Below are 24,605 nucleotides of genomic sequence, written 5' to 3' on the forward strand. Positions count from 1 at the left end.
ATCATCAGGAAATGTGATACCAGATGTCTATTTTCTGTGCTTACTGCTTCCTCTCTTAGTTTCCCTCCCTCTTGACACAGCCTTTCAATGTACTAACACAGATGTGTGTACACGTTGGTGTTTGGTAACTGATTGGTCTTCTGGTTCCCCAAACAGAACAATGACATTTTAATTTAGCTTTGTCATGCCCCATGCTGCTGTTGCTGTTGTTAGGAGGTGTCATTAGCTTACCAGTCCAGCAGATGGCGATGTTTCTTAAGGGAATACTGAGACAGACTCACTGAGTTTGTAAGAATGTCTGTGTATCTCAGAACGTGAATGAGTGTGTATGTATGTGTGGGAGAGAGAGAGAGAGAGAATGTGGACGGGCACGGAGGGCGCCGTGGCGTTACTCACGGACACACTTGGGCAGCCTGTCGCTCCACTTGGGGCTGGCCGAGTCGCGGCTGTGGCAGGTGAGCAGACCGCTCCCGGACAGCGCGTAGCCCTTGTTGCAGATGTACTGCACTGTGGAGCCCACGGCGAAGCGGGATCCCTGCGTCACCCTGCGGCTGTGATCCACGTTCCCGGGATCCGAGCATGATGTCACTGAGGACGTGGACGAAGCAGAGGCAGGCACAGGTAAACCTGTCATAGAGCCTCGGAACTCAGCTTATAACCAGACAGGTCAAGGTTCAAATCCCCTTTAAGACACCATTGTTCCTCTACAGCAGACAGTACATAAATTGCATTGGTAAAAATCCAGGTGTGGAAATGGATTCACTAATTTTTGTATGTCACCTTGTGTGTTGGAAATGAACAATCTTGCCCATGTAAATGTCTGGTGTACTCCCTAATGTAATATCTTATCCATGAACAAACATTATGCAAACACAATGGGCCAAATCAGTATTTTTGCAGCCTGCAGCTGCACAGGAAATAGATGAGAAACTTTTAATTAACTACTGAATGGAGAACAACTTTTAAAACTTGTAGTGACAAACTTTAAAAAGTTATAGGGTGTTTTTTTCTGAATTTCAGTATTCAGTGTCTCATCACATTCAGCATAGATGACCTTAAATACAGACAGGCAGGAAGTTACTTATTCACTTGGAAATGACATTAAGTAGTCGGTGACACATACTGATTCAGTTAACTGAGAGAGCAAAGTGACTGCTTTGACACAAATTACATCTCATGTGGGATTCAGTGGGGGTAGGACTGACAAAGGTTCACCTTTCCACACTGCAGGCATGTCCACAGTAACATCATGGGTAGTTCTGTCATTCTGTACGCCTTTGCACACTAATATGTCCACAGCACCTTGCGTTCTGCCTGCAATACGCACTGTCACCTATAGGTGGCATCTGTGCCATCCAGCTTAATGCTCTCTAAAAGGCGGAGTAGAGTTCTGTGTACATCTCAGCAAGGCACATTTCTGCAACAGTAATTAGCTATACCCAAATGATTTACTGTTTTCCATTAACGCTCTGATTGTAAATGTCTGCTTGTTAAATGCGCCGTGACTATTGCTTTGACATAAATGACTTTGGTATAGTTATAAAACACTGTAATGAAAAAAATGAAGAGAGCTCCACGGCGTTTTCCAGAGTCCTCGTCAACACAGTCAGTCCTCAGTCTGCGAAGTTGCAGCCTGGAAGCAGGCCAGGCAGACATGGGAGCGGGTTGGGGTGAAATCACTGTGAGGCTTTTAAAGCAGTCGGCTTCTTGTTTTTTCACAAAGTACAACGAAGGGCTGAGGCATAGTTCAAGATGTAGAAGGAGACCATTAGCATGTGGGTTCAAGCACCCAGTGTTGGAGAGTCTTTGAACTCAGATGAACTCTGCCATCAGCCACTACTCTGCACGGCCTCCGTACAGGGATGCCCTCAGAGGGAATGAGAGAGAGAGAGACAGAGAGAGAGAGAGAAGGAGAGAGAGAAAGGAGAGGAGAGGAGGCGGACGGAGGGAGAGAAGGACAGTCAAAGAGAGATAGAAATAGGAGGAAACAGAGAGAGAGAGATCCTCTGGGATGCAGGGATGTGGTCGTCTCATCTCCGGTCCATCGGCAGATGGCTCGGTCAGGAACGCGACGGGGGACCCCTGTCTACGGGCGTGGAGCGGCGTGATAAACAGACACTGCCGCGTCACCCCTGCCCCCCCCCCCCCCCCCCCCCCCCCAAGCCCTGGCTCTGTCCAGCAGGAGCGGGGTTGAGCCGACGGTGTAATGATGTGGGTGTGGAGCCGGAGCCTCGCTGATTACACTGTGCCTGTGCGCCGGAGAGGGGGGCCAGCACCGCTCGTATCTGTGACCGACCCCCAGCAGCTGGGGACCCGGCTCATTACAGCGGCCTGTGTGTTTATTCGCCCGGCACTGTGCTATTATCACGCTACAGAGTGTCCCACAAACAGCTGTGGGTTCTTACTGACCCCAAACGGAGCACACAGAGAACAAGGGCGACGTGTCCTACAACAATTGCACAAATAATTCTGATACCCTGGGCAGAGCTCATTGCATTCCATGAGGATTTCAGCATTGTGCCAGCGATTGCCAGAGAAAAGATGAGGAATTACATCTGGGACAGAGTGACCTGTTGCTCGAAACCTCCCCTGAGCATGTGAATTCTCACCGGTGCCAACTGTGATTCAAAGCTACCATGCATCTTTGTCTCTTTCACCTGATATAGGACGCAAGGTTCTTGACCATTAAACCTCCCAGGACTTTCATCTGTCCTCATTAGCACTGAAGCACAGGTGTTAAGCTGCGCTCCATTCATCCACCTGTATGGAAAAGCTCCCCTAATCCCTGTATCCCCGTGGGCCACAAAGGCGTGTGACGAGGGGCCAGTGCCCGTGGGACAGCAGAGGGGACCGGAGGTCGGCCCCCAGGACCCTCACCTCTCTCACAGCTGGGCACGTCCCCACTCCACGTCAAGTCCCACTGGCACATGAGGGTCTCGGTGCCCGCCACCTGGAACCCCGGGTAGCACTGGTAGGTCACCACTGTCCCGTGGATGAGCTCTGGGTGCGAGGTGCTCTTCCAGCCGTTGGTGATCTCCGGGAGCTCGGGGCAGGTGTCGTTGCGAGGAACCTCTGTGGGGGACATGGAGAGAGACGGGGCGGTGACTGTGACGTCACCTCTGCGGATGGGGCAGGTTGTTGGGGGAGGAGAAATCATGCCACGGGGTGAGAGGGGCACAGAAACACGCTGACTGCAACACTATGAGCAACTCCCAGGCCAGGATCAGGGAAGCATTTGAGTTATTTCTCTGCTACCAAAGCAAGGGCACTTAGGCATCCATCTATAACAGTAAGTTAAAACAATTAAGAACTGAAGAAAAGCAAAGGTCAGACATTGTGGCTCTTTAGCTGGTTGGCAAAGGGGGACAAGCTTAATTCTGGGTGCTTACAAAACACAGCTGAACACATACAAAGGTAAAAACGGACTTAAATAAAGAAAATTAAGCCTTGTCATGCTGCTACTAAAAAAATCCAGGACGAATGGCCCGATCTTTTTACGCAGCACATTCTGCATGTAAACTTGACTCCAACAAGTGCAAACGATGTCATCAATTTGCTGTGATCGCGTGGTGCCGTCCGTGCCAGAGAGAGTGCTGCCAGGTGTCCTGCCATTGCCCGGGCCATCCTTTCTGTGGCACGGGTGGTACAGAGAGCAGCAGATGCTGCTGATGCGGACAAACACGCCTGTTAATTGTGTTTACGCTTCCAATACCATGATCCCTTGCGCCGGCGCTCTGCGTACAGCATGCAGCTACTGAGAAACACCGTTTCATCTGCTCTCCTGCTGCTGCCTCTCTCTCTCTGCATGGGCTTCATTCTGTATTAACAGATCCCTCTGCAGCTCGGCGTCTTTGATTGGTTGATAGACCGCTCTGTTTCTGACTGGAAGTGCATGCTCCGCTGTCCACGGCAGACAGTGCAGAGGAGCGACAGATTTGCCAAAGAACACTGTCACGTGCACACTTTTTTTTTCTGTCAATCAAGCCCCCTCCCCGTCTAAACCCATTCACTCTCTACCTCTGTGACACTGCAAAAGCGCTTCACTGAAGCGAATGAATTACTCAGCCGTGGGGGAGTGTTAGGAGGAGGTCTCCCAATGGCGCTAGCTGCCATATCTATAACAAGGGCCTAATTAAAATGCTTTGGTTTCAATTAGTGGATTCAACAATGTTTCCGCAACGCCCAGTACCAAGAGCCCGGGGACAAGCACTTGCAGTAATTGGGCTCAGCCAGCGCCACATCACGACTCCGTCAAGGCGCAGGAACCGAGTGCCGACCACACATGGTCCGCTTAGGGACGGGTTAGGGGGAGCCTACCGAAAAAGTGCACGACGAAGCCATTGTTGTAGCCGAAGATGTTGGTGGCTGGGTCGGTCTGGAACTGGACGGTGACGTCGGCCATGGAGGTGTAGAGCTTGAAGCGTGGGTGCGAGCCGCTGTACTGGCCCAGGATGTTAGCTGTCAGGTCGTCGCCATCGTAGAAGGTCAGCATGTCGTTCTTCCCCACATGCAGGCTGTGGACGCAAAGGCATACATTCAAACTCAAACTCAAACATTGGCTAAAAAACCACCTTAAAAAACCAACGTGTTTTATGGCTGCTATCATAAAAAATACATTGTAACCAAAGCAATGTTCTTCAGATTCAAGCGCGTCCAGAAATCCACTTAAGGAAAAAAGGCTTTTGTAAGTGTCGGAACACAGTAAAGAAAAATAAACGGATCATTTTTCTTTTTTTTGTGGCAGAGCATCTACCCATCAGCCCTCACAGAGTGACAGGCAGACACACACAATGCACCTGGCCACTAGGAAGGCAGTCTGCTGCTCCTCTCCCGGTAGGATCGCTTCTTGTCCAGCAAACTGCCAGGAGTTAAAAGCACTGTGTTGTCACCCCATGTCTTTTTAACCCAACACACCACTCTGCGGCAGTCTCAAGGTGAAGTGACTTCAAACAGTGCTGATACTTTTGTACGACATTCGAGGCCTGTGTGTCTGCCTTTATACTGTGGCATTGGTGCAGTGGCACAGAGGCCCAGGAGTACTCCTGGAGTAAAAGGCATGTAAACAGCCAGAGCTGAACCAAGAATAATGGAAACTCTGTGGCCATTTTGTTTCTTTTCCACCCCACTGTAATCAGATTAGTTCTGCTTTTTTATTAAATGGTCTCAGTCACATTTTATGCGGAAGTAAGGTTACTGGCACTTTGTCACACCTCTTATCTCTGTAATCTCTGTCCCACTCTGTGTCCCTGTGCAGAGACACACAGGAAGCAAAGCGAGTGACCTTGGATATACTCCCCTAATATAACACTGACCCTTAATGTCTGTGTATGGAGAGTTCAGGATTCAACTCCTTTTTAAAATTCAGTATTTATTCTGCAAATCACAAACATATCCCTTCCTTTCCGTGTATGAAATGACTTGAAAATTCAGCTCCTGTAAATGGACTGAGAGAAAAAGACTGCTCGAATTTGGGACCTTTGTTTAGTTGGATGGGTTTCATTCAGAAGTAAATTCTGAATAATTCATCATTCATTTACTGTTCTCCAAAACTTCCCCAAAGACCCACTCATAAATGTAATTTCAAGAAATGTCACTTCGCTCTTATTAGCGAAATGCGAATAAGATGAGACCGTCATGGACCTACTTGGGGAGGGCTGTTCTCATGCCCTCTGGGAGATGAGACGGTTGAGCCTCCTTGGCACTAATTAACTATTGATGGTCACTGATCGAAAAACAGCAGTCATTTGCCAGACTTGATTGAGATCCCAAGTCCTCCCTCCTGCTCAGAGGAATAACTGACAGGCCTCACCCGTGAGTGCCCACCTTTCATAAGAACAGGAAATGATAGTAGGTTTTGCCATTATGTCTGTAACCGGTAATTAACAGAGGATGATCCTTTCTTTGACTTTATCACTGACCAGTTATCTGTTGTTTTTTCCCTAAATGGTCCATGTGACCGTTGCTTCCAAATTTCAAATTTCACTGTGCAAGTGACCTATTAAAAAACTTAAAAAACTCAGCAGGGGTCACCGACATCTAAATGTTTTGTTTTATTTGAAACTATTGATAACATTCACTTTTCACAGACTTTTTCATTGTTAAAGTCAAACATTTAACCTGCGTAATTTTACTTCAGAAGAAGCGCTTTGAAGTGCCAGCATAAATCTCCACAGCTCTGAGGATTTACTGTTATTATTACACACTCCCTTGCAAATTTTCATTTTCGATTAATAATGAGCTCAAATCACAAAAAAGAGATAACAGATATTATAAGAAAGAAAAATTGTGTCAATTTGCAACTAATTTCTCATGGCGGAGCTGAGGCAGTCCTCTCATAGGCGAGGCTTGTCACCTGCTGCAAAATCGGACATGTTTACCATCTGGCGATAGTGTTTTAATCATTCATAATATACTTGTTAGTACAGCGGTCTTGCCTCTTTATGAAATGCATTAACCTTTAGAAATGATGGGGTAAGGGAGGCACTTTTCTTTCCTCAGGCAAAAGGAAACCCAGAGAAAGAGGGACATCCATTCAAAGCAGGAAACAAGAGGAAAAAAGGAGAGAAGACTTGTTCCCTTCCAGGGTTATTTCAGCACAGTAAACTCCACCATTGTAAGCGCACCTTGAAAGAGGTGTCAGTGCAGCTTTGTGCTCGGATATTCAAGCGTGTCTGAGGATTGACTGCATTAATATTCACCTACTGTGTGCTACGGAGCTCTTAGAAGGGAAGGGGGGAGTGCAGCTATGGGTAAAAGCAATCCTCTTGTACCTATCCATCACTTGTCTTCCAAATCCGCCACAAGATTTATTTTGCATCCAGATTGCATTTACATGAACGAGTGCACATGGCTTGCTGAAGGATGGCTACCCAGAGGACTGGCTCTTTAATGGTCATTTGGGTTTTTCTCCCTCTTTTCACGCAAATTAATCTACCTGCCTGATTGCTCTGCCGGCAAATCACATTTCTTAATCGCGTTCCCCCAGCGCCGTACACAGGCGCGTGGCCACGCCTTCGCGCACCGCGCACCGTGCCGTCGGGCCCGTTTCCCCGGAGTTCCCCGCTCTCCTTGGTTTGTCCTTGAAAGTAGTCGCCGCCTTCCCCCGTGCATTCACAGAGCTGCTTTAATGGAATGCCTCAGCTCTAGTTTGACTCACATGATACTCTAGAACTGAATGTACAGCAATGTATCTGAGGAATGCAGCTGGACTAGACATGATGTTCTTATAAATCAAAGTTGCTCCTTTTTCATGCACTGAGTTATTGGCTCTGTGTCGGCCATTTTAATAGATTTGTTTTACATTACCTCAGATGTGTAAATGTTATGCTACCCTTTTGCCCTGGTACCTCCTGCAGAAGAGTGTTTAAGTCGGCCTGCCTAGAAGGTAAAGGATGAATAAACACACAATCGAACAAATAAATGAAAAAAGACACCATTTCACATGCGTTTCAAGTGGACAGATCTAATCTCTGAGATGTTTTGATCAGAGTACCATTCCAAATAGGGCTGTACTCAAGTGCTTTGTGTGAGGTCTTTCAATTAGCTGTTAATAGGTCTGCTCAGGTGGCACAATGCCCATGGGAGCTGATATTGCACATGCTGTGAACACAACAGTACCCATGTGTCCTGGCATAACGTGGCCATTGGAAGATCACAGCTGAACTGTTATTTTTCCCTCTGTTTGAGAGTGAAAACAATCTGTTAAGAAGAACCAAAGAGGCACTGCATCACATTCAGATCTAAAAGCAAAGGCCGACAGGCTGAATCATCAAACCACATTAAAACCATACATACATTCTTGGTCACACTTTATGTTAAGTGCCTATTTATACTGTTCGCTCACTGATGATAAACACATTACTACCTATTCAGTATGACTTATTTTTGAAAGCTGGAGGATTAACAGATAAAGTGGACTGGACACATAGCGACCAATCTGGTCTGCTAACAAAGAAAATGGTAATCGTATTAATGTTACATGCTCACGATCTGATTATTAACTGCTCAAAAAAGCTACATTTGTGCCACAGGAAGGGTGAAACACAGACACAAACAGGAATAAGACAGGTCCCATTTCCCATTTTCAGGGGCTATGGCAGCTCTTTGTCTCAGAGGTGTGGGTGCGCTAACAGCACAGGGAGGATGGCTGCTGTCCCCTGTGTCCTGTGTGTGCTGGTGAGATGGCAGCTGCAGCAGCAGAGGCCTTGGAGACACGCTGCGGTGCATACCAAGGAGGTGCCACAATGGCAGGAGGATGTGTCTGCTCGCTGGCCATCACCGGGCCATGATCACTGCGCGGCAAGCGTGAAGCGGCACGGCAGAGAGGGAGGCTGTGGTGGCGTGACGGCGAGTCACCACACATGCAGGCACACACACACACAGACACGCGCACACACGCACACAAACACACACATGCTGGCACGCACGCACACAAACACACAGACACACACATGCTGGCACACACACATACTGGCAAACACATGCACAGACACACACGCCCGCACATGTACATGCACACACACATGCTGGCACACACACATGCTGGCAAACACATGCACACACACACACACACACACACACACACACACACACAGATGCATACACACACCACACATGCTGGCACACACACAAACACACATGCACACAAACACTCACACACACACTACACACATGCTGCCATGCACACAAACACACACTCACACACATACATACAAACACACACACACACTCACATGCCACACATACTGGCATGCACATGAGCACACACACCCTCATACATACACAAGTACACACACAAACTCTCTCTGTCACACACACACAAACGCGCTGCTTTCTCAGGAATGTAAGAGTAATTGAGAATGCTCTCAGAGATCGAATCGCAGCAGCAGCAATTTTTTTTTCTCTCTGAAAAACATGCAAAACGGCTGCTCAGGAAACCGTGAAACAAGAGGCATAACAAATAAAATGGGAATCTGGGCAACTTCATTTCACACTCCTGCTGGGGAAAGAAAACCTCTGCAAGAATCCGATCGACCCTCCAATGCTTTCAGATCCTTCACAAATACCGATGACCGGCGTGACGTCCAGGACTTCGGGTCTACAAACACGGCCGTCTCAAAGGCACCGTAATCCTGTTTTCCACAGATTCCACGCACCGAGCAGCACTCGCGCGATCTGGGAGAGTACCACAGTCAAATCCTGATATATCTATCTGTAAACAAGGGTAAGTGGGTTTAAAGTGTTCTAATCAGAACAGAGCTTATGCCTCCTTTGTAGTCCAAAAGGACGTCCAGTTAATTAATGGACACAATGAACTAATTAATTTAATCTTATTAAATCGGCTGTTTGATGAGATGAAACAGCTGTGTGTGATTGTGTAAGAAATCTTGCTAAGGTGATGGGGATATAGAGATGCCTGCAAGGCCTGCTGTATTTCGGGCCTCCAGGAGCAGGGCTCTGTGCGTACCCAGAACCGGCTGTGTTGCGCAGACTGAGCTGCTCTTTGCAGCAGCGTCTCCTCAGCCTGAGTGATTCCAGGTCTAATGAGAGCTGTCAGGGCTGAGCAAGTCCCTCTCCCAGCACTGGTCGCTGTTAGCTTTCACAAACTGCAGAATTGAATTTCCTTTGGACCGTGCATGCTGCTGCAAGAGCATTAATGGGATGGAAGTTACACTAAACAATTAAGTGAAATGAAATTAAATTAGGTCTTCTGTTTGTCTACTTCTCTTTTTTAATTAGAATGTTACGCATTGGTTAAAAAATAAAATAAGCCGCTGGGGTTTGGCTGTTTGCCCGGTCAGAGGAGAGGAGAAAAACTTCATTAATAACACTGCTGTCAAAAAGTGCAATTCTCTTGAGCCTATGTTCATGCCCCACTCTCAGTCCAGCTGCCAAAAAGTGGTCCTCAAGAGGGAACAACTATCGCCCATGGAGGTCCCAGAGTCCCATCTCCCCAGACCTAGCCACTATGCATGAGCTCTTTGCTTGTCTGGGAATGTCCCAGCCGGTGACATGCAGATTGTGCTCTGTGTGGATGTGGAGAATCATTGTGCATGGCATTAAAACAAGCACAAACTATTCATTACTTTAACCAGATACAGTGATCATATGTGGTCTTTTTGTCCGTTTGGTGTAGAATAAAAACACATTAAGCATAATTGTAGGATGGACACCTTTCTTATTACATGCAGCTGTAATAAAAACATGACTCATTGTTTGTATTAATACTAGGGACATCAATTTTGGCAACAGTACAACAGAGGCAGGAGGAATCTCTCTGCTGTTAACATAAACCTGCAGTGCACACAGCTTCCACAAGAGGGCTCTCCTATCCAAGACTCAAGACCAGTGCAACTCTAACTGGTTAGTGAGGAATGTGTGTGTTTACAGCTCTTTTCCCTGCCTTTAACCCATCTTCTCCCCCATCCGTGGGGCGCTTGCAGCAGGCAGAGCGCTACAAAACATTCTGCGGATGGGGCTCATGGAAGATGAAGTCCAGCGCCCGTTCACCAAACTCCACAGCTGCCAGCCGCGGACTCCCATCCAGCCCCTGCTGTGAACGCTCCGGGGTGCTCAGCCACTTGGATGCAGGTGTGAAGCGCGGCTGCTGGGAGCGGACCGTGGCCTGGCCCCCCGTGCAGGTGCGCTGGCTGTCACCTGCTCCGCCGCCTGCCTCCGTGCCAGCCGAGCTGTGGGGTAATGAGTGCCAGTCGAACCCTCCGGTCTGTGCTAAACGAATTAATCAGCCGTCATTATGCACCGTGTTCTCTTGTAATTGCGAGCGTGGGTATGCTGATGAATGATTATGGGGGAGTGAAAGCATTCTCATTATGAGGGAGAGTGCTCCTACACGGCACATGCCGCAGGGGACGGCAGGAGTGCCGTGCACGCCCAGCGCGAGATGACAGTGGTCTGACTCACATGAACTCAGAGCACCAGGTGAGCAGGGAGGAGCTTGGGTAAATGAGGAGGAGCATCAGGGACGAGTTTAACCTGGTTCGTGGGAGGGGCATCAAATAAGCAGGGAGGTGAATGGAATGATTATCAGGTGAATGGAGAGGAGCTCAGACGAATGGGGTAGAGCATCAGGTAGAAAGGGACAGAGCGTAAGTGTTGCTGAGGTGCTTAGCTGCTGTTTAGCCGCCTAACTGAATAAAGAGTCACCCCCTTCCATTATGCCACAGGCCACAGGGATGTGGGCCTGGCTGAGGCGGAGCACGAAAGTACGTCTTGATGAATCAGTGAGGCCCCGTTTTGTTTCCACGTACGTTCAAACGCAGGCTCCGCCCCCTCTCATTTCCCCTCCATCTGTGGCTCTTACTCGCGATGCGCCTCGCTGGTAATGTTCCATATGCCATTTGACAAATCTGATCATTTAAATATGAAGGAGGGAGGTCTGCTTTGGACAGCCTGGCGCGCTGAGGCAGGATGACCCAGCCCCAGCCTCGTCAGCTCCATCTGCCTGACTCTTACTTAATTACCAAATGGATCTGACTGTGCATTTTCTTACTCTGCCTTTGATCATCTTATCATCTAAAGTGGATGATAAAATACCCACAAAACAATAAGGTGGGGAGAGACCCGGAAGCTTTCCGTGTCACAAAACTACAGCGACCCTCTCCTTCTGGGATGCAGAGAAGAAGGAAGTTGAAAGCGTGTGCTTCGTAGTGCCTGCAAGGCGGCCTATTTCCATATTTAACTTTCACAAGAACTGTCAAAGCCGAGCGTCCATGTTGCAGATAATGGGTGGAACACATGCCGCTGTCCCTGACTGCCGTCTCTAATCAAATTGTCTTACCACACATGAATGGGAAAATTCATTAGTTTGACAGCTTCTTGTGCAATACATAAAGGATGCCATTCATTTTAATGATATACAATGCAGTATGAAAGCCACAGACACAAAAAAAGATGACAAAAACATATGCAAATTAGCAAATATTAATCAAGGAAGCCAAATTTCCTTGAATGCTTCAATAATCTATCAGAGGGTGACACAGCAGGGCTGCCTATTGTAAATTGTCACGTGGCACAGCAATCACAAAAAACACTTGTTTCTCCTCTCAACATAATTGATTCAGAAGATGACGGTCGTTGGATCAAATGGCGGGTTCTCTCTTGGAGTTATTTTTCCTGTGCAGGTACTTAACTCACCCCATTCATGTGCAAAGTAGTCTTTCTTCTTCCCTTTTTTTAATACAAGACAAAGCTATTAGTGCCTAAAAATCTCTCAGTTTGATGTTGAGTCAGTTTGCAGATAAAGCACACGGAGTTTAATGATCTACCCACAGCGCTCTAAAACTCCGCTGTGCTGCCTGCAGGAAGCTCTGCTAAACAAACTGAGAGGTGCGACAGCACCCACTCTTTTGTTATCTTTACTCAGCTCTAGAGTTAGAGCCTGATGAGCCTGCTCTCAGGGTGAGGTGCAGAGGAAAGGTCAAAAATGGCACAGGCCGCAACACTGTGGTACAGTCTGAAAACACCTTTGTCTTTGACAACACTCACATCCCCCTTGAATGCTAGACACTCACTGAATATGCTAAATAAAAATGGATGGCTGTCATTGCTACAACAGTGATTGCCTTCCATGCATGTGACTTACACATGCATATGCACACACACACACACACACATACACAGGCTGTGGCATCTGAGCCAGGCTTCGTCAGGCTGCTCACGCTTTCAACAACAGCTGTGGAATAACGGAGCGGCGGCGTCGAGAGAGAGAGAGAGAGCCGGACCCACAGCTTTTTGAGCTGCAGAGGGGATGTATGTTTATAGTGCTGAATTAATATTACCGGGCGGAGGAGTCTCTGAGAGGTCTCGCTGCAGGCACATATACATTTCAAAGACTCACCGCATCACGCTCCAGGAGGGCTGGGGGGGTTTCTGGGTAAACTGGTCAAGCGAGAACACACTGGTATAGCTTGAATTCTCGAAGTAAGAAAAGGCACGGGGGTTCTCTCCAAAACCGCAGCATCAGTAGGAGGGTTTTCCCTCTATTGCAAGCAGGCAACAGGGGAGTTACCACTCCCATCATCATTCACCCCTTGTTTGATTGTCACACTAAATTTCATCTGACAGGCCCTCTGTGTGTATTCATTCAAGACCTCCAGTTCCATTGTACTCCTGAAACCACAGTTGTTACTGCTGCTACTACTGCTAATACTACAGTTAGCGATCCTGGTAGAGGCCAGCGCCGGCACTTACACTTGGATATCCAGCATGATTCTCTTGTCCTCCTCTACGTGGATGCCCCAGATGCAGTCCTGGCCTTTGTCATAGGCCTCCGGCCAGTTGGGGGACAGAACCACCCCGGCTGAATCTGTGATCTCTCCGCTGCAGACAGCTGTGACACAGAGACAAACACATCATAATAAAGAGCTGGAACAAACTCTCTCTCTCTCCATCGATCTCACGCATACACATACATATAAATGCATTGACACATACTGACTCACGATGGCAACGCTTCCACACACACACACCGACACACATAAATGTAAGCACAGGTGATCTCTACAACACAGCACGAGCGTGGAGAATGCTTCCTGCCATTTTATTTGATCCACATTATCCTTGAAGGAAGAAGGGCTACGCTGGATGTTACAGTGCCATTCTATGGATTATGATATATCCCTTTGTCTCCTTGAAGAAGTCCAGGAATTGAGGCACTCTCTCAGATTGAATTCACAGGACTAAGTAAGACTGGCAAAGATATGGACAAGGAAATATTGCTATGAATAATGCACGCCTCATGCTCATAATAACTGCATTCTCCTTATCACCTTATGTGACAGTGTGGGCCTTCTTCGGTAGAGCCATTTTTTTAAATGGAAAAAAACGGGTCACTCTGACCCTCTGCTAAAGCAAGTGGCAACAGCATGTTAATCCTTTCGATCCGAACTTTATTGTGGCGCTGTGAAATCCTCTCAGGAACAGGGAGCGATAAGGCTGTGGTGCGCTTGGCGCGAGGGCTAACACACTGGCTCTGTGTGAGTGAGCCTCTGGTGGCCACAGACATAGCCCTTACTGCAGGGAATGCCTTACTTTTACTCCATTCAGCCTGGCTACAGAAGGCCTGGATTGCACCTCATATTCAAAAGACCCACATGAATATGAAGTGAGTGAAGCAGCTGGATTTGTCAGAGGATCAGCTTTTGATGCGTAATTTACATTACAACAGCCACACAACATCACGTGACAGCAGATACCGTGCCCAGGTTTGTGGTGGCTGGTCACCATCTACCCTCTGTCAGTGTTTATGACAATGAAATGGTAATGTTACAGAAATCAGACAAAGTCACATGACAGCAGAAATTCATGAAAAGCTTCACAGGTAACTCAGTCACGTGACAGCAGACACTGTCCTCTTCAAGCCCCTCTCTATTGGTGTTGGAGACATGGCATTAGCCGGTCGGGCCTTGGTGGCAGCACTCACCTCTGCAGGCGGGCTCGGTCTCGTTCCACTGCGGGTTTTCCGGGTCCATGCACTCGATGATGACGGAGCCCTGCTCCAGGGTGTAGCCGGGGTCGCAGGTGAACTCCACCACCGTGCCCACCGAGTACGTGGAGTCGCTGCTGGTGAAATTGCCGTACTTCACGAACGGCTCGTAGCAGTTCCCCCGCGCGAATGCTGAAGGACACACGGACGACATGTCACAAGAAGCCACCTTTCTGTCACTTGTCATCCTTTCAGGTCTTAACCTGACAGCATGCGTAATTCGACAATTCAATGTCTTTTAACAAAGCTTTTAACATCTCTGTTAAACACGCACACACACACGCACACACACACACCAGCTGTTGATTGCTCCCACCTGCTCTTCTTGCACTCCTTTTAATGTATGACTGTTTTGTTTGGCCTCGTGGTTCAAGGGTACGGAAACCCTGCTGTTTTTCAGCGTGGAATAAACATGTCTATTTCCCCACCCCTGAATACGCTCACGGTTCGCTCCGCAATCATTAGTTGAATTTTAATCTCAAGTTTCCTCCGCCTTGTTCTGTAGCGGGGCACAGCCGTCACCTTAATTATGCCACGCGTGTAGGTATCTAAAGCGGGTGACATCCGACTAACTGTCACAACGCCACACTGTTGACTCCCCTCATTAGTACGAGAAGCAGCGAGATCAGCGCAGCTGGGAGGTGAATGTACCCCCAACCGGTCTGACTCACTTCAGGCACGGAGCCACACTCACACCTGCTGAAACACAGGGCTGAAAACTTCTGAATGAGTCTGTCTGTAAAAAAAGACACCTGTAAATGAAGTTAAGCGCCTAGCTGAAGCTACATATGGTCACATTTGCTTGGCTGAACCGGGGCCAGTCAGAGAACCTGAATGAAAGGGTTCAAGAGACTCAGGGTTCCTCCATCCAGTCAGCTTAGAGCTCAAAGGTACTCTAGGTCGGAAATGTGTACCCACAGGGGGATGCTACACTTACTTCAAATGCACATGCTGGGGATTTGGCACATATAAATATTAATGCCTTTACAGTGCCATTGCATTTGCATTGTATAACCAGGGGCCGTGAATTTTATTCTGTTGCATTTTTTCCACGATTAAAAAATCAAGAATTTGCTTGGTATTTGATCTGCATCCAAGTGATGCGTGTCGAATATAATTCAAAAGCTCAAAAAGTATGAATGATAATTTCTTTAAAAAATATATTAGTGGAATCAATGAAAGTCAGTGAATGAAGCAGAGAAGTACAGTATGAAGAGTGCAGTAGAGGACCTTCCCAAATAGGCCCTCACTGTATAAACATTCCAATTGATGTTACTATTCAGAATTAAAATCATAGAAAAGTAAAAATCACAGTAACTCATCTTTGGATTTGGATAATCAGTTCTTGACTTTGTAAACTGTGTGACAGGAAATGAAATGGGCTATCTGTGATGATTTTTCATTGGGTTCCCTACAACAGGGCATGGCATGTGTCAGTTACAGAAAAACCCACATCTCAGCCACTTGAAGAGGACGAGAGATAAGGGGAGATTGTTTTACATTTGCAAATGATTCCAAATGGCTCATCTCAGCTGCCCCCTTTTGCAAACAACTATGCAAGGCACATTATAACAACCGGGGCAGCGTTGGGATTAGCCATCTCCACCAAGAATTTATTTTATCCCTAAAAAGATGAAACAATCTGGTTGGATAATGATATTTGAGGTCTCCCACAGGACTGTGCGGTGAGGTGAGCTGAAAGCAGGCATGTCATTTATGAGGTCCTTCTCCCAAACAAAATGTCTTTCTGGATAAGCTGACAGACTGCTCGGAGAGTGTATAAAGATTCAATATTATAAAATGCATCGTGTCCGCTGTTAAACCACGGCTAAATCCTACGGGTCGGATTCGTTCTGCTTCTGTGTTGTTTGATTTTCACCGCTGTCATTCACAGATATAAACTGGAAAACATGCAGCCTTCTCCAAGGTGCAACGGCAGAGATTTTTCAAAGGCAGGCCAGCACAGTTGGGGGGGGGGGGGTGAGGCAATCCTCTGTGTACACCAGAGCCTTTTACAAGTACCCAGAATTCAATGCCTCATTGAGCTCTGGGGCATTTGACCAGAAGCAACTGCGATGCGTGTATCGCATCGGTGTTTCAATGTTCTGATGGCAACTTATACAGCATTTCTCTGCAGAAGCGCCCTGAAGCCCACAGGGACCTGAAAACAGGCGGAGGCCATGTAGGAGGGTCCGTACCTTCGTATCTGATGGCAGCGCCGGTGGAGGTGCCGGAGCCGTCTGTGGTGAACTCGACGAAGAGGTGCCGGGACGTGCTAACGATGCCCTCGTTGGGCAGGTACTCCACCTCGTAGGAGTCGTACACGGCCGGGGAGTCGATGTTGTTCCCATCCTTAATGAGCAGCCTGGACGCAACCAACAGAGGCGCAATGACACCGCTGCGCTCGCAAATCACTTACATCAAAACAGCATGAACCAAAAAACAAGGCCCTGGTAAGCCCTCTGAAGTGCCGCGAGGTGCTTCATCACTGGTTATTACAACGCTTTGATAACGTTCTTATCAGCTCCACAGCCACTGACTTCATTAAATGGCCTTTTTCTACGGTAGCCTCGGGGCGCAGCAGATACTGTTTATGAATGTAACTAAACATCCGCTTTCCAGGATTCCACGGCTCTGCAGACGCGCGGTTAATTAATTTGCATGTGGGATTACCGTTAATTATGTGAGCTGACATAAAGACGGTTTATATTTCGTTCTCAAATCCCTGAGTTTGAGTCACTGTGTGAGGTTGGCCACAGAGCACAGAGCTGACTTTGGGCTCCTTCTTGGTTTGAGGAAATCTTGCCCTAAAGTTTAGCATTATTATTATATATGTATTATTATGTCCAGTGTGCATGTGATAAAATGCCTGTGAGCTGGCCAAACTGTTGTTAGTATCGAATCAAGACAGGCCTATCAGTGCCATTACAGACTGGCGCAGCGATTGTTTTTGGCCCTCTCACTCTCACCTGTCATCGTCCTCAGCCAGGGCCACCTTCTCGAAGTGGATGTGAAGCCGCTGCCCTTCAGGAGCCTCCAGCACCCAGTGGCAGGTCAGGTTGTTGCTGTAGTTGCCAGGGAAACCGGGGGAGACAATGCGCCCCAGCGTGGCATTCTTGACCATTCCACCGCAGGCGGCTGCATGGATCACAGGCAAGGGGGGGGGGGGGGGGTTGGGGGGGGGGGGGGCACGAGGAGCGAGGAGGAGCGAGGGTAAACAAAGAGAGAGAATATCATGTGGAAAGGAATTAGGGGGAAGAAAAATAAGCCCTTTCATGTCCCTTTGGAGAATCACAGGTCACATAACAGGTCTCCAGATCCAGACAAAGCTACTCCCCCTCCCTTGAAATTAAAACACCGGCCAGGACGGGGGGGGGGGGGGGGGGGAGATTTCAGCCCAGACCGACAGCGGCGCCGACTCTGCTCAGTAGGGGACGGGTGGGAGCTGGCAGTGCCGGGAGCGGCAGAAACGGGGACAGGTTCTGCACCATCGATCGCAGAGTAGTGAAGAGTATCTGTGCGGCGCAGCTGCGGGAGATAAAGGCAGAGCGGGGCAGAGGGCCAGGTGCAGTGGCGGAGCAGGTGAAGGTTAGCCGCGCGGGACCGCGCTTCGTTATGGCAGCCGCGCCGATAGGCTGGCCGCGCCTGCCCCCCCCCACCCCTTGCCACTTCGCGCCGGATCAGTAATCAGCCGCTAGCAGACTCCCGCCCCCCCGCCCCCAGACACTCGTCGACTCAACTCGCGTAGGGCCCTCCAGATGCTGCTCTCGCTCGTCTGCGAGCCCGAGTCATTCCAACCGCCCCGCCCTGGGAGAGGACAGGCTTTTGCTTCTCGCACCTGCTGCTCAGCACAACGAGCGCACGAGAAGACAAACCTCATTTGGGGTGGGTGGAGGCGTGGGGGGGAGGGACAGGCTGTTGTTCAGAATCAGAAGCACCTGCGCTTCTCATGCGAGAGGCTCCCGTGCGCTTGGCGGCGTCTCTCTACCAGGAATTGAGATGCAAGCTCTTCAGCGGCGCCGCGGAAATACCAGCCGATTGATTGCTTTCCTCCGCGCAGAGGTGCTGTCAGAAAACCCCTCCATGTGGAAGGAGGGGGTATTTAGAATTCAGCTCCCTCCATGGTGTAGACCGGTGTCTGTCGCCGTAAAAAGCCAGAATCGATGATTAAACCCCAATTAACTTTTTGGGAAAGAGGAGCCAAACAAACAAGAGCTAATTCGGGCTCGGTATAATTACTCCCGCACAACCAAAAATATTTATTCAGTTATCGCCTTCCCCTGTCGTTGCATGGAGGTTTATCAATGACAGGGTCCCTGTGGTGCAAAGGTGTGCTGTTTGTTTCCACCTGAGAGACTCTGTTCCGGCTAAATATAGAGAAACTAACAAATCATTCTCGTGTGGTTAAAATTTCAGCGATTATGGGAACATTAAGACTGCCATCATTACTTAAAATGGCCATCGATTAAAACTGGGCACCACTGAGCATTGAAGACTTGTTCAACTCTAACAGATATATAAAAATATCTGTATATTCTGTACATTCTGTTTCTCTATACAAACATATCTGTAAATTCGGTATATTGTTTCCCCAGGTCAGAATGGCACATGGCCTCTCTTGTGAATGTGATTGTGTGCGTTTATATGGATCTGTGTGATGATGTATAAAGAGAGGGTGAAAGCATGCGCCTGTCCTGTACCTAAGCACTGGGGCTCCCTGCCACTCCAGTAGGGCGTGGTGGCGTTGCGGCAGGTGAGGGTGGAGGGTCCCAGCAGCTGGTACCCGGTGAAGCAGTAGAAGTAGGCCTCTCCGTTCGCGTGGAGGCTGGTGACGGACACATCCCCATAGGCCGGCCGCTGAGGGAACGGGCAGCTCAGCACAAAGGCTGGAGAGGGACAGGGAGAAAGGGGGAAAGATCAGCAGGAAGCGTGTGCCATGCCTACACAGTATAAAAGATCTCTGAAGTGTGTTCAGATGCATAGTGCATCTCTCACTGATCATTCTCTTTTACATCCATGACAAATTAAATGATAAAAATCTCTTTCTGCTTTAAAGATGTTTCTGGTCTTTGTTGTTTCGGGTGCTCTGCAGTACATCAGGCGTAGATCTGTGTTTGGGGGCTGATTAAGTTTCACTTTGAAGATTGTGTGGGCTTTTTTTTTTGCATTAACTTACATTCATCACAAAAAAATGTTATATTTATGACTTTTCTGAGGTCTGCCTTTATGGCTGGTGCCTTTTTGAATATATCACCAGTAAGTTTTACAACCTAATTTACTCCTGTCTTATTAGGTTTGTATTGCGCGTTGAGGTGCCTGCTGGCAAGATTATGTGCTTCTGTAGAATTGACAGCTTTGATGAAAGATCATGCTCAACATGTTCTCCCTCCCTTACACTCCTCCCTCTCTTTCAAGCCCACAAGAGCAGCAAGTGGGAAGTGACCCCACCCCACTACAGGCAATGCCCATTGGAGGAAGACAAAAGCACCCAAACTTCCCCTAACACCCCCACCCCTGTCCTCAAATGTATAGCGTCAAGCTGGATGTATGGCAGCAATCATCTGTTGCCCAGGATGATGGATTAGGCCAGCCATTCCCCTAATGGGAGCCATAAAACAGGCCTCCTTCTACATGTGTGTGCCACCCTGCCCTTCTGCACAGTGGACTGGCGCGAGACACTGTCCTTCCATTAGTGCCTGACGCTCATTAAGGAGGAAAAAAAAAACACCAGGCCGGAGTCTACCTGGCAGTGTGATTGAGGAGCCCTCTCCAAAGAAGGGCTTCCATAACAGACATATCAAAGTGCAGCAGCAGTGACATGTCGAGAGAGAGAGAGAGAGAGAGAGAACAAGCTCGAGTGCTGTTCTCAGCCTGGGGAAGATGCTGGCTTTGCCTTCAAGGCAAACAGAAAGAGTGCAGAAGACAGATGCCTCCGAAAATGGCAGGCCTCTTTCTTGGCGGGGTCCTCATGGAAGAAAGACTCCCCGCAGAGGAGGCAGGCAACCTGTGGTTGTGTGCACCCCTGCAGGCAAAGGGCTTAAAACCGAGAGTTCATTTCATCCTTCGCTCAAAAGTCTTAAACCCACCAACTGTTTGGAATCCTAGATGGTGCTAAATATCCTTACCTACCGCTCCCGAGAGAGAGTGAGAGAGAGAGAGAGGGCGAGAGAGAAAGAGAGTGACGCTGCCCTGTGCGGGCAAGTGCTCAGCACAGAGTCAGCCTGTCGACGACGCGAAATGGGAAGGCGCGCTAAAGGCCCATTGAAACGACATCATCGCCGCCTTTTAAATTCCACTCTCTGCTGCCGCGTAATATAAACGGACATTAAAGCACGCCGTTTCACAGCTCGGCGCCGTCAGATTGAGGACATTAAAATAAAGGATACTTCAGAAAGCAATTTAATTTCAACAGGTTCTCTCGCCGGGCTAGAGGACATTTTGATATTATTGAGAAGGCTTACCCACAGGAGTCGCACTCAATAAGGGGTGGCGGATGGCTGCGAGTGTCTGCTTTTACTGATGGTATTTAGAAATGAGAAAAAAATATCTCCAGGCCTCTATCTCTCTTTGTTCTGGGCTGACTGGATTTGCTTGCATTGTAAGCTGTTTGAATTCTGCACAGTGCACTAACACTGATTTGTTGCTAGGGGCCATCGCAGGCTGTATAATACCTCTACTAGCTTTAATAGGGCAATAAATCACACCTGACACAGCTTATCATACATGGTCCAGTAGATCCAATGCACATTTAGACATCGTAGCTGCCTGTTGTTTTACAATCAATATTATCATTTTGGGCAGCTCTCAAATATTCAGGTCACCACTAACATTCATGAACTTCCACTTACAAGTCTTTTACTCATACAAACACACATCCTGTCGAGGGGTTCTTCAGAAGCCAAATTGCAGGGGATTTTAGATCATCCATCAGAGGAACGTACCGCTTGCAGAGTGGGAATTTATGCCCGTCTTATTGTTTGTTCGTCGTAGCGTCAAAGCCGTGGCTTTGAAACGGAGGCGTGAACTCGCTCACAAAGGAAAACATCTCCCGCAGTGCAAGATCAGTGGCGGTGCTGTCTCCCTGTGCGCCCGCGTAAGGCAATGACACGCTTTCATGTGCTCGGGCCCGACGCACTCAAAGTGACCCAATCCGCCGACAGTGAAAGTGACTCGGTAAGACACACCTGATGTCTGTTTCCCATCGCTGGGGAGGGAGAGCTTTGTCTGAGGGAATGAAAAGGGTTCTCGCTGGTCCTTTTTACCTCAGAGAACTTCATTTCACGTCGGCCGCCACCTCCATGTCACCGCCGTGAGCTGGGGAGGGCTTCATCGCAGGAAATGAATGCTTTTGATTTCTTTTTTTTTCTTTTTCTGCGACATGGCAAGGGTCTGCTTCATGCGCGGTGTTCTTGGGATTTATATTTTCAGCGGGAAACATGTGGCTTGATAAATAGGACCAATTTAGTTTCCCTTGGTAAGCTTGGAGACCATGATAAACAGGTCAGTTTCAGAGGTGGGAAGAGCATGTGTGGTTACTTCTAAGCACCAGGTGTGCAGTGGACCAGGGCCTCACAGAGGGCGTAACCTGGGGGCTCAACCATTCCAGCACGCCATACTTATTTGCACCTGGCACACAATGTTCCAACAATGCCTGTATCAACAATGTACTGTATGTGTCAGCCATCTGATATCATGTATGGTGACTGGTGGGACGTGGAAACGTGCTGGGGGAAGAGTCTCCATGGCAGCCAGGTCCAGTGTCTCTTTGCGGTTGTAATGCAGTGTTCCTCCAATGGCATTATCACGTTGTGGCAACATTATCACAGCATGGCGGCTCACACGTGCAAGGACCGTTTCACAACACATGACCTGAACACCGTGAGGGAGGTACCCAGGGTGGTCTGTCCACTAAGGGGGATCCATATGGCACCTCCCTCAGGCTGACCCGATGTGACCCTGACCCTCTCCACCAACAACAGAGAACTCGTCTCGCTGAGCCAGTGAGCTGGCCTGGAGGGTGTGTGGGTGCCCCCGCAACCGTCCACTTTATTTAGAGTTTATTAAGGGCATATCAGAGCGGCGGGGCCCAGGCCGCTGTGTGGGACTGTCGTTATAGCATTATTACATTGTCATTTCCATTTCAGCAGGACTAATACGGCACGGATGCTGGAGGCAGGCATAATGTGGAGCCAATTCCCCCCCGAGAATTAAATCACAGCCGCTTCTGCCTCCCATTCCAGTGTAGCCACGCGGCTTTATAGGCCATAAAGCTTGATTGTTTTGCTATTACAAGTAATGACGCCGTGGCAACTGGAGCTGAGGAGATTAGCTGGCGGTCAGGTTGCAGGCAACAGATGCTAAATTAATGTCCTCCATTATTTGCCCCCGAAGAGGCCATATAAAATCCATCATGCACCGATGGTGATATATACGTCTCGCCGTCACCGCACACTTGGCACTTTGTCTAACGGTACAGTGGGGAGGGGGGGGCGCTAATGAAGGGACTCAAGGAGACAGAGACTGAAGGAGATCTCATCTATGGCCCCCCCTGCTTCCACCACGGCTGCTCCATCACAGCAGAGTCAATAGATGTCAATACACAGAAGCTGCTGGATCAGAGGGGGCTTGAGCAAGTGTACATTCACCTGGTCCAATGCACTCACCGCTGTACAGCGAACAAAGGTTTTAATGATGAGATGAACTATTAACTATGCATGAGTTAAAGGGTAATCCAGCCTTCAAAAATGAACACCACGAATGACGAATGAAATGTAAAAAAAAAAAAAAAAACAGGAGGACAGCATTGTGTTTGTTTAGAGGCTGCCTGTTTCTGCTGTGGAACTTGTCAACACAGCACGCTCTTCGCTAATGGGAGCTGTAGTGGTCCACAGTTATTTTCCTTAATAGCATTTATTGAGCAGTTGACCATTACAATTGAGAGTTTAACCCAACCATACAAATATCAATACATCACAGCTGTGTTGTAGTAAATCTCTCTCGATTTAATTTCTTTTTCCAGGGACGATGCTATTGATCTTTGTTTAAGGGTAATGTTTCATTGGAGAGGCGCGGAGCCGGACCCGCAAGCACTTTAAACAAGGGCCTCTTTCTCCCAGGGTCGGGAAGAACAGCATCACCACCGGCTTCCAGAGGCTTTCAGAGCCGTGACAAACCGATGCTGTACCACAGAACTCATGTAATCCCAGAGCTTGCTATCAAACTGTGCATCGGAATGGAACCGGAGGCTCCTGACACAGCGCCGTATACATCGGAGCCATCTGATAAGCCCGTAAAAGTGACAGCGGGGGATGAGAGATACTTGGAGCGAAACGCATGTGAACACGCCGGCGCTTGTACCGCACATGTTCGCGGTCTGCGGAGCGGGACAGCACTCTCTACAAGCCTGTCTATGTCACGCCGATAAGCGCTTTCTCGTTGCCCATTCCGGCCACGCCCGCGCCTGCGTCCCGGGAGAGGAGCTGCAGGTCCCGCGCCAGCCCGCGGTTGCCGACATTTGGCCGTGCGGGGGGGGGCATGGCGCCCGTGGGAGCTGGTTTCGCGGTAACAGGGACGGATTGTCTATTAAAGCTCCTATATTTTACATGACCTGATGAAAAATGCATCCTACTTTTGCCCGAGCATTAATTATGAAACACAGGGGGAATTCAATTGCACAGGACTCATCAGAGCTCATTGAGGATAATTGTGTGTGACGGGCTGGCTCGGAGAGGACACGGGCATATGGGAAATCTCGTTCACTTTCAGATTGGATTTCACGCCGACTCACATTAACCTCCCCCATGCGACGGGAGCAAAGGAAGTCGAGAATAACACCACAGACGTGTGACTGGGAGTTAGAGGGTCCCTCAGGGGCTGCGGAGCTGGCACAGACAAGTGCCCCCTACTGCCAGAGATGGCAAACAACAAAATTAACTGTGATCTGCAAGAAAGGAGCTCTGAGACTTCCTTAACGCTGCATGACGGTTCTGAATATTTGATGAGAAATACCCACCTGAATGTGCCACATTCACAAATTAAGAAGGCGTTTTGCATTGACATCAGAAGTGGATTCTAATGTAGCATTGGCCTGTTGTTAAAACAC

At 48.5% G+C, this 24,605-nt stretch overlaps 1 protein-coding gene across 6 annotated transcripts in view; it reads right to left on the bottom strand.

Annotated features, from left to right (window-relative positions):
• The window catches only part of LOC118774340 (seizure protein 6 homolog), a 168,584-nt gene that overhangs the window by 7,690 nt on the left and 136,289 nt on the right, over positions 1-24,605 (bottom strand). For all 6 annotated transcript variants that reach the window (XR_005004820.1, XM_036523651.1, XM_036523649.1 and 3 more), the window contains exons 5-12: positions 19,204-19,389; positions 17,473-17,641; positions 16,702-16,868; positions 14,441-14,635; positions 13,210-13,348; positions 4,318-4,514; positions 2,878-3,072; positions 397-588 (exon numbers count right to left, since the gene is read on the bottom strand). Coding sequence is in view for 5 of the 6 variants with exons in the window: in XM_036523651.1 (XP_036379544.1) it covers positions 397-588; positions 2,878-3,072; positions 4,318-4,514; positions 13,210-13,348; positions 14,441-14,635; positions 16,702-16,868; positions 17,473-17,641; positions 19,204-19,389 (1,440 nt within the window). In the remaining variant the exon portion in view is untranslated. The remainder of the gene's footprint in view (positions 1-396; positions 589-2,877; positions 3,073-4,317; positions 4,515-13,209; positions 13,349-14,440; positions 14,636-16,701; positions 16,869-17,472; positions 17,642-19,203; positions 19,390-24,605) is intronic.

This window comes from Megalops cyprinoides, chromosome 3, assembly GCF_013368585.1.
Source record: "Megalops cyprinoides isolate fMegCyp1 chromosome 3, fMegCyp1.pri, whole genome shotgun sequence".
NCBI lineage: Eukaryota > Metazoa > Chordata > Actinopteri > Elopiformes > Megalopidae > Megalops > Megalops cyprinoides.